At 32.8% G+C, this 13009-nt stretch overlaps 1 protein-coding gene across 4 annotated transcripts; it reads right to left on the bottom strand.

Moving 5' to 3' along the window:
* Window positions 1–621: 621 nt before the first annotated feature.
* LOC114178070 (transmembrane protein (DUF616)) lies at window positions 622–5984 on the bottom strand. 4 transcript variants are annotated; one of them, XM_028063765.2, is made up of 9 exons: window positions 5569–5984; window positions 4818–5080; window positions 4554–4709; window positions 3587–3942; window positions 2691–2902; window positions 2348–2526; window positions 2076–2254; window positions 1657–1747; window positions 622–1161 (listed from the first exon to the last, which is right to left on the bottom strand). In XM_028063765.2, exons 2-8 carry the CDS (start codon window positions 5038–5040, stop codon window positions 1676–1678), a joined length of 1377 nt encoding a protein of 458 aa, XP_027919566.1. In that variant the 5' UTR covers window positions 5041–5080; window positions 5569–5984; the 3' UTR covers window positions 622–1161; window positions 1657–1675. The 4 variants fall into 4 exon arrangements, with proteins under 4 accessions (XP_027919566.1, XP_027919565.1, XP_027919563.1 ...); XM_028063764.2 differs by having other exon boundaries at window positions 2348–2604; window positions 4818–5296; window positions 5569–5982; XM_028063762.2 differs by having other exon boundaries at window positions 2348–2604; window positions 5569–5982.
* Window positions 5985–13009: the final 7025 nt, after the last annotated feature.

The following is a 13009-nucleotide window of genomic DNA, read 5'->3' as shown; positions in this document are numbered from 1 at the left end:
GTTCCTGTAAAAAATTTAAGTATATTTTATGAAAAGCTTACATGAGTGATATTCTTAACATAATATTAGTTTATATATAACTAAATTTCGATTAGTTGCATAATTCACGTGGTAAAACCGTCATTCACATTACTCTTCTCTATGCATATTACTAACGAAGACCTTAACAATATTTTAAACTTTTGAAGAACAAAAGTAATATGAAATTTCTTAATATATTCGAAATCTTACTAGCACCAAACATATGATTTATCTTGTATTTATTTAAACTGTTACATTACTGTAAATATTAAAAACCTATAAATTTATTTTTATTTTATTTTTTAGTATCATAAATGTATGCCATTATATTTTTATAATATTATTTTTCATATTTATATTATTAAACAATTTTAGTAATATATATAACCACTGTTCTAGACCATAAAATTATGTAAAGAATGCTGATATATTAACTGAGTCAAAGTTATAACCAGTGTGCTTTTACTGCTTCAGATTTGGAGTCTCTTTAACAAAAATGGGTACAAAGTTTGAAACCAATATCTCATCCACTCAAGAAAATGTTAAATATAAAAATACAATATCAGAGCTTCAAGTAGCTTTCTAAGAAATCACATGCAATTCATGCATAAAAACAGTTGAACTTTATTTTTTTTTATTTTGATTTGAAGACACATTACAGAAAGAAGATTTCTCATCACCAAAAATGTCACTAAAATGAAAAGCAATATACAGTTTTTATGACCAGCCACTACTACTCAATAACCTCTACTTATGACTGGGAGAGGAAGGAGAACCTGTTGCATGTTTACACAAATAGAAAAAACAAAGTATTCTTACATGTTAGCAAAATCACCCTCATCCCCGACACTAGACACTAAACTGGAGGAAGCTGAACTAACAAAAACCTTGATCAACTTACCTTTCCCACATAAACAACTTCCACTGAACCCCATAATGGAGTAAAATCCTTGGCCACAAAATGCACCTGCAATCACTCTTCAGCCGTGGCTCCAAGAAGAATAAGAATCCACTGTGCAGCAAGTAATGAGTTTGTCTCTCTTTGGTCCAGCTTAAAACACATCACATGTCTTCTCAGGCTAGTCAAGCTGGAAGGGATGTCAAATATAATGACCTGTGCCCTTAGAGTAGTGTGCATCCCTTCACATATTACACATGTCTTGTGAGGGAGCTTCCATAAGAAAGAAGATCAAGAGTGTGCAGAGTAGGAAGGTGCAAAATAAAGACTAAAGATTGAAAGATTCTGAGTTTCACTCTGGTCATGAGAGAGTGGAAAAAGAAAAAAAGGGTCATAAAATTTTCAACCATTTCTCAAATGTATTGTATCAAGCATCAGATGATTTTTCCCCCCCAAAAAAAAAAATTGAACTTGTTCAATACTGGTTTGCCCTCTTTCAGCCGATGCTTCAAGTTCCAAAGTTCAGAGATACAATCATACAAGGTCATATGCCTTGAATTCTCTCATTACAAAATTGATTAGATAGTTCTGCAAGTCTTATTTAGAAGAGTGAACTAATTCATCAAATAAGACAGTTAGTCATACCATATGAAGAATAATAGAATCATACTCTTATGATGGCACTCAAAATAATCAAAATGAACAGTACATGATGATCATGTGGCAACAAAAGGCACCTTTAAGATCTGGAACTGATCAAGCAGTCTCTAGTAGAGATGGAAGCGACCTGTGCCGGAATAGCTTCACTAATGCTCTGCGTTCACAATCCTGCATAGATAGTTACTACATGAATGCCTTTCAAGCAACACCATAGAGCAAAAACTTTTAGTTATTTACAAAATAAAAATTCCACTCCTAGGATTTTTCTCAGTGGGAGGAAAGTAGAGGAAGAATGTGTTCCTGAATTAACAGGATAGAACATGACCATTAGGTATGCGAGGCTGCAAAAACCTACGTCACTTGTAAAGGGTCAAAACTAAGAGAATCAGAAAGTTTTATGCAGTAAACACTTTTTATAAATTGTCATAGAAATAACCCTCACTTTATATGGCAATGAACTGAGACTCTGTGTGTGAAATGTTGTGTAAAAATTCACCTTGAACATATATAGCTGAAATGGTCTCTCTGGATTCATTCTTCTGAGTTTCAAATAAGTATAAGCAAAGCTTAGTTGATCACGAGATGTGAATCGATCAACTTCGTTGAACCAAAGACATGAAAATAAATTTGACATAGGTGTATGTGCCCTGATTATGAAGGAACCCTCGGGAACATCTGCATGGTGAAAGACTCAATAATAGGAATCTTATTATGCACAAGGAGAGGAAACAGGTATTTCACAAGAAACAAAGATGAAAAGAGCCTCACAACTTGGAAGAGGATCATTTGACTTTGATGGGTCAACCTTGGGGAGGCCATCAGACTGGTAAAAGTTAAACTGTTCATCAATTGCTGTATGGTTGTATTTATTTAAGCGCTTATTTTGGAGTACCTCCTCCCAAACATTATGGCGATCATAGTGATTTGAGATGGCATATTCTGCCTTCCTTCGCCACAAAAAATATTCAATAATCAGCATAGGGTCAGAGTTGAGTCGCATCTTGCTGTCAAGCCAAATTGAATACCTACCAAGCAAGGGTTTTTAAACAACATGAAAATGAGGAATAGAAAGCCAGAACAGTTGGATACTTGAATAGATTGCTAGAACTACCTAGAATTTGGGAAGAGGCGATGTGATAAAAATTTTGGCACCTTGCCAGTTCTCCTCATGTCTTCATATGGCAAGTTTTTTACAATAACAATTCTCCACAAGCCAATGTGACCTCTCTCATCAGGACTGTTTCCCTCTGATGAAAGTTTGGATTGTGTTTGATCATCCAAGAACATAACAAAACAAACATTGTCCTTTGAATATTGACTGATCTGCATTGCAGCAAAGAATCATATAGAACATTCTCACCATATGTTTTATAAATCAAAGACAGTACGCATAATGATTAATCTATAAATGAAATATTGTAATCACATAACTTAGATAGATAATTAAGTTTCAGGGTTCTACTACTTCATAGCAAAAAGTCTAGCAAATGAAATAAAAAATTGAAAATATTGTCGAAATATTGATTTGAAGGAAAGACTATACTATAACACTCCATTATCACCATGAACTAAGGAGATGTTTTAAGAAAACCAAACCGATCTAACCACAACAGATTTGACTCAAATGGAAATTTGGGGAACGAACTCTCATTTGAGAGAAATCCAAGTCTGTCCATTCTACAAGTTTCGCTCTCCTCTTAGAGTCTTATTATGTTGTTTTGTTGCACTGCTTATTACTACTCTACAAACCTAGGACAGAGGAAGGCCGATAAACAGAACATATGCAACATAAATTATCTGATTATGACTCCAATATCTTTGACATACATATTACTTTTGTTGCTCCAATAATTAAAACTTTCATCACTTTATTAGACTAAAAATTTGATCTTTTAGTTTCATTTCAGCATTTGATCAAAGAAAACCTTGACTAAATACTGTTTTGTTTTTATTATGGATAATTTACACAACACCAAAAACATGTTCTAAAAGAATTTGCGGAATTACCAGTCTACTTGTAGGCCTTCGGAGGAAATCAGAGCTCCCAAAAATGCATGAAGAAACTGCAACCTTACATTTGGACATGTATGCCTTATCTTTTTCATTTATATCAAATCCAGTGCTTGGAAGTCCTGGTGGCCCTTTGACAAAACCACAATGAAGAGTCTGATTTTTTGCATAAAATGAATTTTCTCTTTCCTCTAGAGTCTGATGTCCTCCAAATCGAGGTTCAAATAAATTATTTTTGGATGTTCTTTCTTCGTAGTCAACATACTCTAGAGAAAACCATGTGGAGTTCACATAACTTTGGGGTTCAACAAGGCTTTCTACTGATTCCAGAAATCCAACATCACAAGGGAAATCTGAAGGATTGATAATCAAGGAAAATATTGGAGGCAAAAATTTAGTTACTAGTAGAGTCAGAAAAATGAGGAACATATGACTTATTTGACCAAATTCAAATATTAGCAAGTGATGTAACCTTGCCGTGAAAAATCCCAAAGGCTTTTTCTTTTGTCATTTTAACTCAGGACACCATTGTCATTTGAGATTTAAATATAACTAGCATAATAACATAAGTACAATAACACATCACATGGAAAATGCTAATTATCATAATGCCACAGCAACAACATCAACCAGATGTATAATCAAGTTCTGCCAGCCAAACGAATATGACTCACACGGCACAAAGAAACTATTTAGTTTGATGCTGATAGAAAAATAGTATATGCCATTATCCTAGAAATGCTTCTCTATCGTATGACAACTTCTTTTTGGATATGCAAACCCATCCACTGTCTGTTGTTTCTGAACTATCATTTCACTATTGGTTTTTCTAAGAAGGATTTCTCAACAAATCTTCATTTAGATGCATGGGAGGGAATGGAGCAAAGAGCTAGAACTGAAATTTGACTTTAAACTCATAAAACGTAACTTTAAGATAAATGAGGAGCAGGGTAATGAGTCTTACGCTTTCGGCGCTTCCCTTTAGGCACCATTCCAAGATTAGGTACCACAGTATTTTCTTTAGGTGTCTTTGCCTCATCCGATACCATAATATTTCCTTGTTGGTTACGTTCTTCTTGCAGGATAAGGGGTATTGATGAGAACTTGGATTCCATTTTAGCTGTAATGAAACCATTGTCAAGAAATACAAAAAGTGAAAACCAGTGGCAAACTACTTGAATATAATCATACAAATATCAAAAGAAAAGACACATGTCTCTGTCCTCACCTTGAAAAAACATTTTCAAACCATAAACTGTTAGAAGTATTGAAATGAGTGCAGTTAGAAGGAAAATCCAGCGTGAAAGCTTGTGTTTGGTAATCCGACCAAATCTTCGACCTCGACGTAAACCTCTAGAGCCATGATCACTTTTTTCAAAAGAATTGAAAACTGCATCGATGATGCTCCTTCTCTCGGTCAACAATTCACCACTGGTTCTATACAGAGCCATTCCAAAGCACGTCCCAGAATTCAGACACAGAACAATTCATCTGCAGAAGTATATCATTTTCCAATATATATTCGCATGTGCTTAAATAGTTACAGATTTAGATGTCAATACAGGCATCAAATATGACATAATTGACAGAGGGAAATCAAGAAGCTGCAGTTTAAAAAATCACTATTGATATGAGTGACAATATAAACAAAACATGACAAGGTCAAGCTAAAACTTTCTCAGCCACTCTTCTAGCGCCTCCAAGCAGCTGGTATGAGAGGAAAAGCATTCACTTAAAATGTCACTACCTTATAACAAAATCAAATCAAAGAAAAAAAGTAATTCTATCACTACCCAAAAATTCCCATTTATCCATTGAAATTTTAAATATCACAAAGAACAAAGAATCGTATCCAAAAATTAAACAAATAAACATACATCCACTCCCTCCCAATGAGAGATAAACACAAAGATGGTAAAAAAAAAAACGAAATTTAAGCTCTGAGGAAGAAATGGAAGCACGGGAATGCCACAACTTACAGGGATTAACCAAACTAACAATGCAGAACATAGAAAATCTTCCCAAGATGAGATCTTTCCGGGAGAAACAAATTTCAAACACTGGGACGTCGTAATGATTGGGTGACGCTGAGGATCTATCAAGGGCGATGCACCGCCGGAGCATAAAAGCAAGTGGGGTTGTGATGCGGTGTCGCTTTACGAATCAAACATCACGATCCGCACTTTGGTTATTGCAAAGCTTCCATTTATCGTTTATTTGCACTTTGTGTGTGTGTTTCAGAGCTTCTGACACCGACAGTGTAACGCACCGTTTTTCGTGGATGTGTGGGTAATTCTTTCCATCTATGTATGGACTATGGTATGTGCTTGTAATACGATGAAGTTTTTTCCGGTTGTGTTCTCAGTTGTTGTTTTGTCCAAATTGCGTTAATGTCTATTTGCGCTTGCGCGTGTGTACTAATTGAACATAGCTTTTACGTTGAATTATTAATTGAGATGTTTTTTTATTCATAATTGAGATTTTTTTTATTCATAGTTGAGATATGTTGAGTAGGGCTACTTTGTAGGTATCCCTGCCCTAATTCACTTTCACACTATGTTAAAACCCGTGATTCCACATCATATTGTCGTTTGGCACTTTCTAAACAAATTAAAGAATTGAGTGATACTAGTAATAGTACATTTGAGATGCCTAAGGTAGGTGTATTTAAGCTAATGTACTTTGAATTAAATTTTACAAAGAAAAGAGCTAGAAATTCATTATTGACTCCAACGTCTCATTACAACTTTTTTTTTATTAAAAGTTGTCGAAACTTACAAAAGTATTTATGTGAAAGCTCAATAAATAAGCTATAAAGTTTTAATTCTTTATCTTCTAGAATTTTGTTTTAATATTTTTTCTTTTAAAAAAGTTATTCCAGTCTTATAACATTAAATAAGTGGATTTTTTTATCCAAATGAAAAATGTTCTAGAAAAATATCAAAGTGACATTAAATTTCATGATTAAAGAATTTAACAAATAACTTTTAAGATGTCAAAGTCGGGAATTATCAATTTCTTATTGTATTATTAAGGAAGATGATATTATGACTCCATTTTTTTATTCTCATAATTTACTCCTTAACGTCGTTATTTAGTGTGGGTCATTTATTCTTTCAAAGGAAAGGACAATGGTATCTTAATCAATAAGGTGGTCATATAGTTTTAATTTATCTGAGTGTGTCTTGTATATCCTATGAATCCATATTGAATTTTGAATAAAAATAATAATTTAAAAGATGAAACTTTTTAGAGTTAAATGTAAGGCCCACTTTCTTTTGAGTGTCCTAATGTTACGGGCTGTCACACTGTTGGGCCTAGAGGGACTGGCCCATAGGGTGCCAAGACCCCTAAAGCAACCAAGGTCCCTCAATTGCTAGGCATTCTGAAAAATCAGTGCCCTAACTCAGCCATCTTCTCTCCACAAAACCTCTACTAGGGTTTGGAGATCTACCCAAGTTCAAGTGAGCTCAAATTTCGTCTCCCGTTCACGTAAGTTAGTCCTCAAACCTAACTCTTTCTAAGATATTTTTGTGGTTTATGTCGGGACTCACTGTGTGAATCTAATCCCCTTTGTTGTGCCGCTGTTTCAGTTCATAGATCTGTCCTTGGAGTTGCTGGTTTCGCTGGCTTAAGAGTCAAAGTCCAATATTAGCCATTTTTCCAGGTAAGGGAAGCTAGGGTCCGTGTGTCTAGTTCATTTTCTGCTTGCTCTAATGCTTTTGTATGATTTTTGTGGTCTGTATGCTATCGTTGGTTGATGAGAATGTCGTTTTAGCTTTTGGGATTGTGATTGTGTGACTGCTGCATGAAGGAACAATGATGGGTACTGGTTTTCTCGCCCAAGCGAGCATGTCTCGCCCAGGCGAGACTAACAAAGGCTCGTCCAAGATTTTTGTGCGAACTGTTGCTCAGACGACTCGCCTTCATTTTGAGCGAGGTGTAATCTCGCTTAGGCGAGAAGGAGCTCACCTGAGCGAGAATCCATAGGAGCCACTGTTCCACTACTTAAGCTCTCGCCTAGGCGAGAAAGGGCTCGCCTGAGCGAGAGGACCTCTCGCCTGAGCGAGGTCTTCTAGCCTGAGCGAGACTGGGGCAGGTTTTGTGTTATAACGTGGCCAATGATGTGGTTATTTGTTTGTTTGTTTGACTTGAATGCTTTACTAGAAAAGTTTGAGGGATGATGCCTTGATTAATATATGAAGTTGAGATGTAAATGATATGTTGCTTCATTGTGTTTGAATTGGAAAGCATGAGTTGTATGATGGGTTGTTATACATGATATTAGTATTATGGGAACGTTCTGATTGGTTGGTGAAACATGTACAAAGTGTGAACAGGGCGTAATTCCATGACTCTTGTAGCGAGAGCTCATGGTGGCGCCTCATCTGTTGGACGTAATCCCATGGACCTTCCTAATGGGAGTCCCTGGTGGTGCCTCACCTATTGGACTTAATTCCATGGACCTCGTGGTGAGATTTCATGGTGGTGCCTTAACATAAGGACGTAATTCCACGCGAGTATCGTGGTAGTGCCTCAAGGCCAAGACGTAATTCCACGAAGGCCACGTGGTGGTGCCTCTTGTAAGGGTGTAATTCCGCAAAGGCCTCGTGGTGACGCCTCATTACTAGGACGTAATTCCACTGCTTGGTGGTGGTGCCTCAGTGTGCGTATCCGGATAGTCAAGTCTTGGGGTCTCAAATGATTTTTTGGGAATCTATGGGTGAATGTTTATTATTTGTGTCTGATTGTGAAACTGCATGTTGATTGTTATAATGTAAGATTTCTTTACAACTTGTTATTGAGATTGAAAATCAATTATGAAGGAATTGAAGATGTCTAGCTAAGAAAAGTTGTCACCCTCATGTCAACATTAGACGTTGGAAAACCCCATTAAACGAGCCTCATAGTAAGTAGGTTTTGTTGATAACAAAATCTATAATGAAAGAAGAAAGATAAGTTAGCATAGCAATGTTCAAAGATGGCAAAGAATGATTAGAATATATATCTAGATAAGCATTGGACATAGGAAAGTATAACTAAATCAAAGACGTTGTTAGATGCTCATAAATAACCATTAAGCAACCATGTTCTTTATTGTGAATATATATATATATATATATATATATATATATATATATATATATATGTTTATTGGACTAATGTTTGTGTAATGAGTGAAAGTAAAAGCATAAAAAAAGCACATGTAGCACAAAGAAAGATGAAGCTTGAAGTTTGAAGCAAACACGAAAGAAAGTGAAACTTAGACAAGTTGATAGATGATAAAGGTCATCAGATGCATTCAATAGTACAAAATCAATTGAACTCAATTGACAAGATCATTGACCAAACAAGTCAATGTGATAAAACAAGGCATTAGACTCCTACAAGTAGTAAATGAGTCAAAGAAAAGTGTAAGACGAGTCAACACAAGCACTCAAATGCACCAAATGAGTATTAGTGTTAGACAAGTCAGAGTCAACTCATGAAGTTGAATCTTGAGTATCCGTATTAGACGAGTACTTCTATTAGAAGACTCCAATGGAAGAGTGACTAGATGAGTTAAATGATGACAAACATTAGATGAATCAAGTTCAGATGGCATGAAATAGAAATACTAAATCACAATGTGATATGATAATCAAGTCTAAATTGATCAAAGAAATCTAAATGTTGAAATTGTTGATCAAGTAAAGAAAGAGAATTGTGTAGCAAGTCCCAAAGTTATTTGAAGATATTCTGATTGAACATTTTTTATTGAAGATTTAATTTGAAGAATATCAAAGATGACTGATCAGATATAAAAGAAAATATTCTTTGATTGAATATTACTAATGATGTCATATAATTATTGATCAATCACGAGAGAGAGAGAGAGAGAGAGAGAGAGAGAGAGAAAGACTCTACATATCAAAGACTACAAGAGAATCTTAAGATGATTAAAGTCACAACATGTTATATTTAAAATTCAAATTGTTGAATGGATAAAAAAGGAAAGAAGAAATAATTCATAGGAAGCAATATACTATGAAGGCAATATCAAGAACATCCAAATGATGAAAGAAAACGATATTAAAGACATTGTCAATTGAATATGCATCAACAGTCAAAAGGCACAACGCGACTATAAGTACTGAGACCTAGATGATAATGATGAAGATGAAGAAAAAGAGAGAAAGTACAAAAGTTTTGAAATACTATCATATCAATTCTTGAAGTAAAGAAAAATAGAGAATACTCTAAGATCATTATAGTCAAATTCATTTTTGTATAGAGTGATATTGGGTTGAGTGGTAAACATTGTAATATCCTTCACATAATGAAGTATACCTTGTAAGCATGATTATACTCTCCTGCGTGAGAGACTATTTTGATCATTGTGATTTTAGTTCTCTATATTAGGGGGAGGTTTAGAAATGATACATGGGAAGGTTGACACTCGTGCTAATCAAAGGATTTGATTAGTGAATTTCTTAAGCAGGTGGGTTAGGAGATTGGATGTAGCCTCAGGTGAGGCTGAACCAGTATAAATCCTTGTGTGCATTCTTCTTTACCTTACTCTCTCTATATTGTTTTCTTAGTATGTATGCATAAAATGATTATAAAATGTCTACAGACTTTATTCGTCTCCCTCTTCTAGAGTCACCTTGAATCAACACCTCACTCGTTAATCATGAAGGATGGTTAGACTATAAATGATATGTTTGGAAGAATGCATGTTCTTTTAAACGAGTTATAAGCTTTAAGATAAAGCTTTTATAAAGCTTACATTGACCTAAAGTTGTTAGGCAACACGTTAAAAGCTTGGGAGCCCAAAACCACCATTATTAGGAGGCAAGTGATATGAAGAAGTTCACATTAAATAAACTCCAAGGAATCTAGATAAAGAATGAGGTACATTTCTAAGATATGCCTCAAAGCAAACCCAACTTAGAGGTAAGGAAACTAGAACTATGAAAGCTCTATAGAAGGAAAATGATACCTTTGAGGTTAAGTCGGAAAACTTAACTTATAAGAAAATATCTCCGATGTTTAGAAAGTTCAAGCAAATGTTGAAATGAAAAACATAGGAAGACATAACGTTTCCCGATAAAAGAAAAGAAATATAGAGTGCCTAAAGCTTAAATAAAAGCCAAGATCGGAAAAAAAAAAGTTTTTGATGATGATTGATAAGACTCAAACTCTAAGTGAGATGCAAAACATGCAAATATGTCTCATGGCACCTGTAGAAGATGAGCTATGCTTTAACAAAAGAGGTAAGGGGTCAAACTTGTTATTGGAGAGTAAATGTTAGTGTCACACATAACAAGAAAATGTATATGTTTTTATATCTAAAACAACATCACAAAAGCAAGGTATCATTCAAAGGCATTGGACAATTGTAAGATTATGGACATTGCATGTATTTCTCTCGTTATTTCTATTAAGAATGTGTTTTATGTTGAGGGATTCAAGTATAACTTACTAAACATAAGTCAATGGTACAATAATGATTACATAATTTGTAACATCTGTATTTTTAAATAATTATATTTGTTATTTTATCTTTACTTTAAATATAAGTTTAAAAAATATTATGCTCAAATTCATTAAATTTTTTGTAATTCATAAAAAATGTTTGAACATCATAGATAATCAATTCGCTTAACTTCATACTCATTTAAGTCCACATCCCGCCTAAATCAGCATTTGTAAAGGAAAATTTCTCGGATCAATAATTTTATGACTTTATTTTTAGAAAAATTACGTGTGACGACGATTTTTTATTCGTTCACGTGTGATTAATGATAATGTGACCAAGGATGAAGAGTGCACCCTTAGCTTGATTTAATTGGTTCGATGATAAATAAGGAGAATCTTTCAACTCGCTAATATTGACATCAAGGTTGATAACAATTTCTAATGATTTGAAGAAAATATTGCATTGGTCAACTTCAACTTCGTCCATACCAATTTTAAATTCATTATCATCGGATTCAAGAGCATGCTACTATTGTAAGACGATCCCATTCATGACTTGCTCGATCTCTTATATAAAAGTGTCTTTGAATGACTTTCTCATCAACTCTGTACTTTCGAGTAATACTTTGTAAGGACTATGGTTTGAATTGCTCCAACAAAACAATAATCTCTAAGGCTGACAATCATTAAGACGTAGACCTTAGTCTTTGCGTCTCGTGTCTCTCTAACTACTCATCTTTTACAATAAGGCAAATTGCTTTTTCTGTTACTTTTTTACAAAATAAAAAGGTTTATTATATGACCCATTATCGAGAATATTTACTTAATATCTTTTTATTTAAATTAGTCTTTAGGAAATATTTCTGTTTTTAAAAATATCTTTCAGATTTAGAAATTAGTTATTTAAAATTATCAAATTAAGATTGATATATCATAAATGTTTTATATTCTGTTACATTTTGTTATATATATATATATATATATATATATATATATAAATAAATAAAATAAAATTATAAGTTCTTCCATATAATTTCATAGTGTAGTTATATAACTATTAAAATTTTATAAATAAGTATCCCAATTAAGTTTTAATATCAAACTCTTCGCATCAGAATACAGATTTAAACGAATGTATACTGTACATGCTTATTATCTTATGTATATTTATTTTTCTTTACAATAACTAGCGTAAACACAGACACAGTTGCGCTTGTGTGTACACATTTTTTACATATGCATGATATTATATTGGTAGGTGATGATATTGTAATGTTATTAAGTTAATATATAAAATAAAATTATATTTATTAAAAATAAAATGAAATATATCAAAAAAGATGAGAGAATAACAGTTGATAAATATGGAAAAAGAGAAGAAATAAAAATAAACGATTTTATAAAAAATTTGTAAAATTAACGGTTAATTTTCAAAAATTTAATAAATAATTATATTTTAAAGGGTAAAATTAGAATTTTAAAATATGGACACAAATGAGTGAATCCTTTTTATATATTGTTATAGATAAACAATATTAAAATTATTATTATTATAATTATAAAAGTAAATATAAATTATTTATAAATATTTGTATTTATTTTATAGGTAATCTTTTAATTAAAAAATAATTAAGTTTGAAAAATATAAATAATTAAGTAAAAAATATAATTCAATCTAAAAAATATAATTAATTAAATAATTATTAATTTAAAAAAAATTATTTAAAAGATATAATATATTACTAAATTTTTTATTGAAATAATAAAAATATAAATAATAATAAAATGTATATACTAAAGAAAGTAGTTATCACAGTTTTATTGTAGATAGTTGGATAGTTTTTTGTTTTATAAACAGAAATAATATATACACGAAATTATTAACAGTAATTTAAAAGTAAAATGTATAAGCGAAAAAAATAATTTAAAGAAAAACCTTGTTGTTAACAGTTATGTTAT

The sequence above is a fragment of the Vigna unguiculata genome, chromosome 3 (assembly GCF_037176805.1).
Source record: "Vigna unguiculata cultivar grain cowpea cultivar isolate G323 ecotype 2 chromosome 3, ASM3717680v1, whole genome shotgun sequence".
Taxonomy (NCBI): domain Eukaryota; kingdom Viridiplantae; phylum Streptophyta; class Magnoliopsida; order Fabales; family Fabaceae; genus Vigna; species Vigna unguiculata.
The sequence above is the reverse complement of the archived record's forward strand: the minus strand, read 5'-3'. Positions and strand labels throughout refer to the sequence as shown.

What these genes read in the sequence shown, in the direction of transcription:
- LOC114178070 (XM_028063764.2), bottom strand. Translation starts at nt 5,040, where the DNA reads ATGGCTCTGTATAGAACCAGTGGTGAATTGTTGACCGAGAGAAGGAGC. An exon ending in TTTGAAAATGTTTTTTCAAG is followed by an intron (nt 4,710 to 4,817) that starts GTGAGGACAGAG and finishes GTTTCATTACAG; the next exon opens with CTAAAATGGAATCCAAGTTC. An exon ending in GAAGGCCTACAAGTAGACTG is followed by an intron (nt 2,903 to 3,586) that starts GTAATTCCGCAA and finishes GCTGCAATGCAG; the next exon opens with ATCAGTCAATATTCAAAGGA.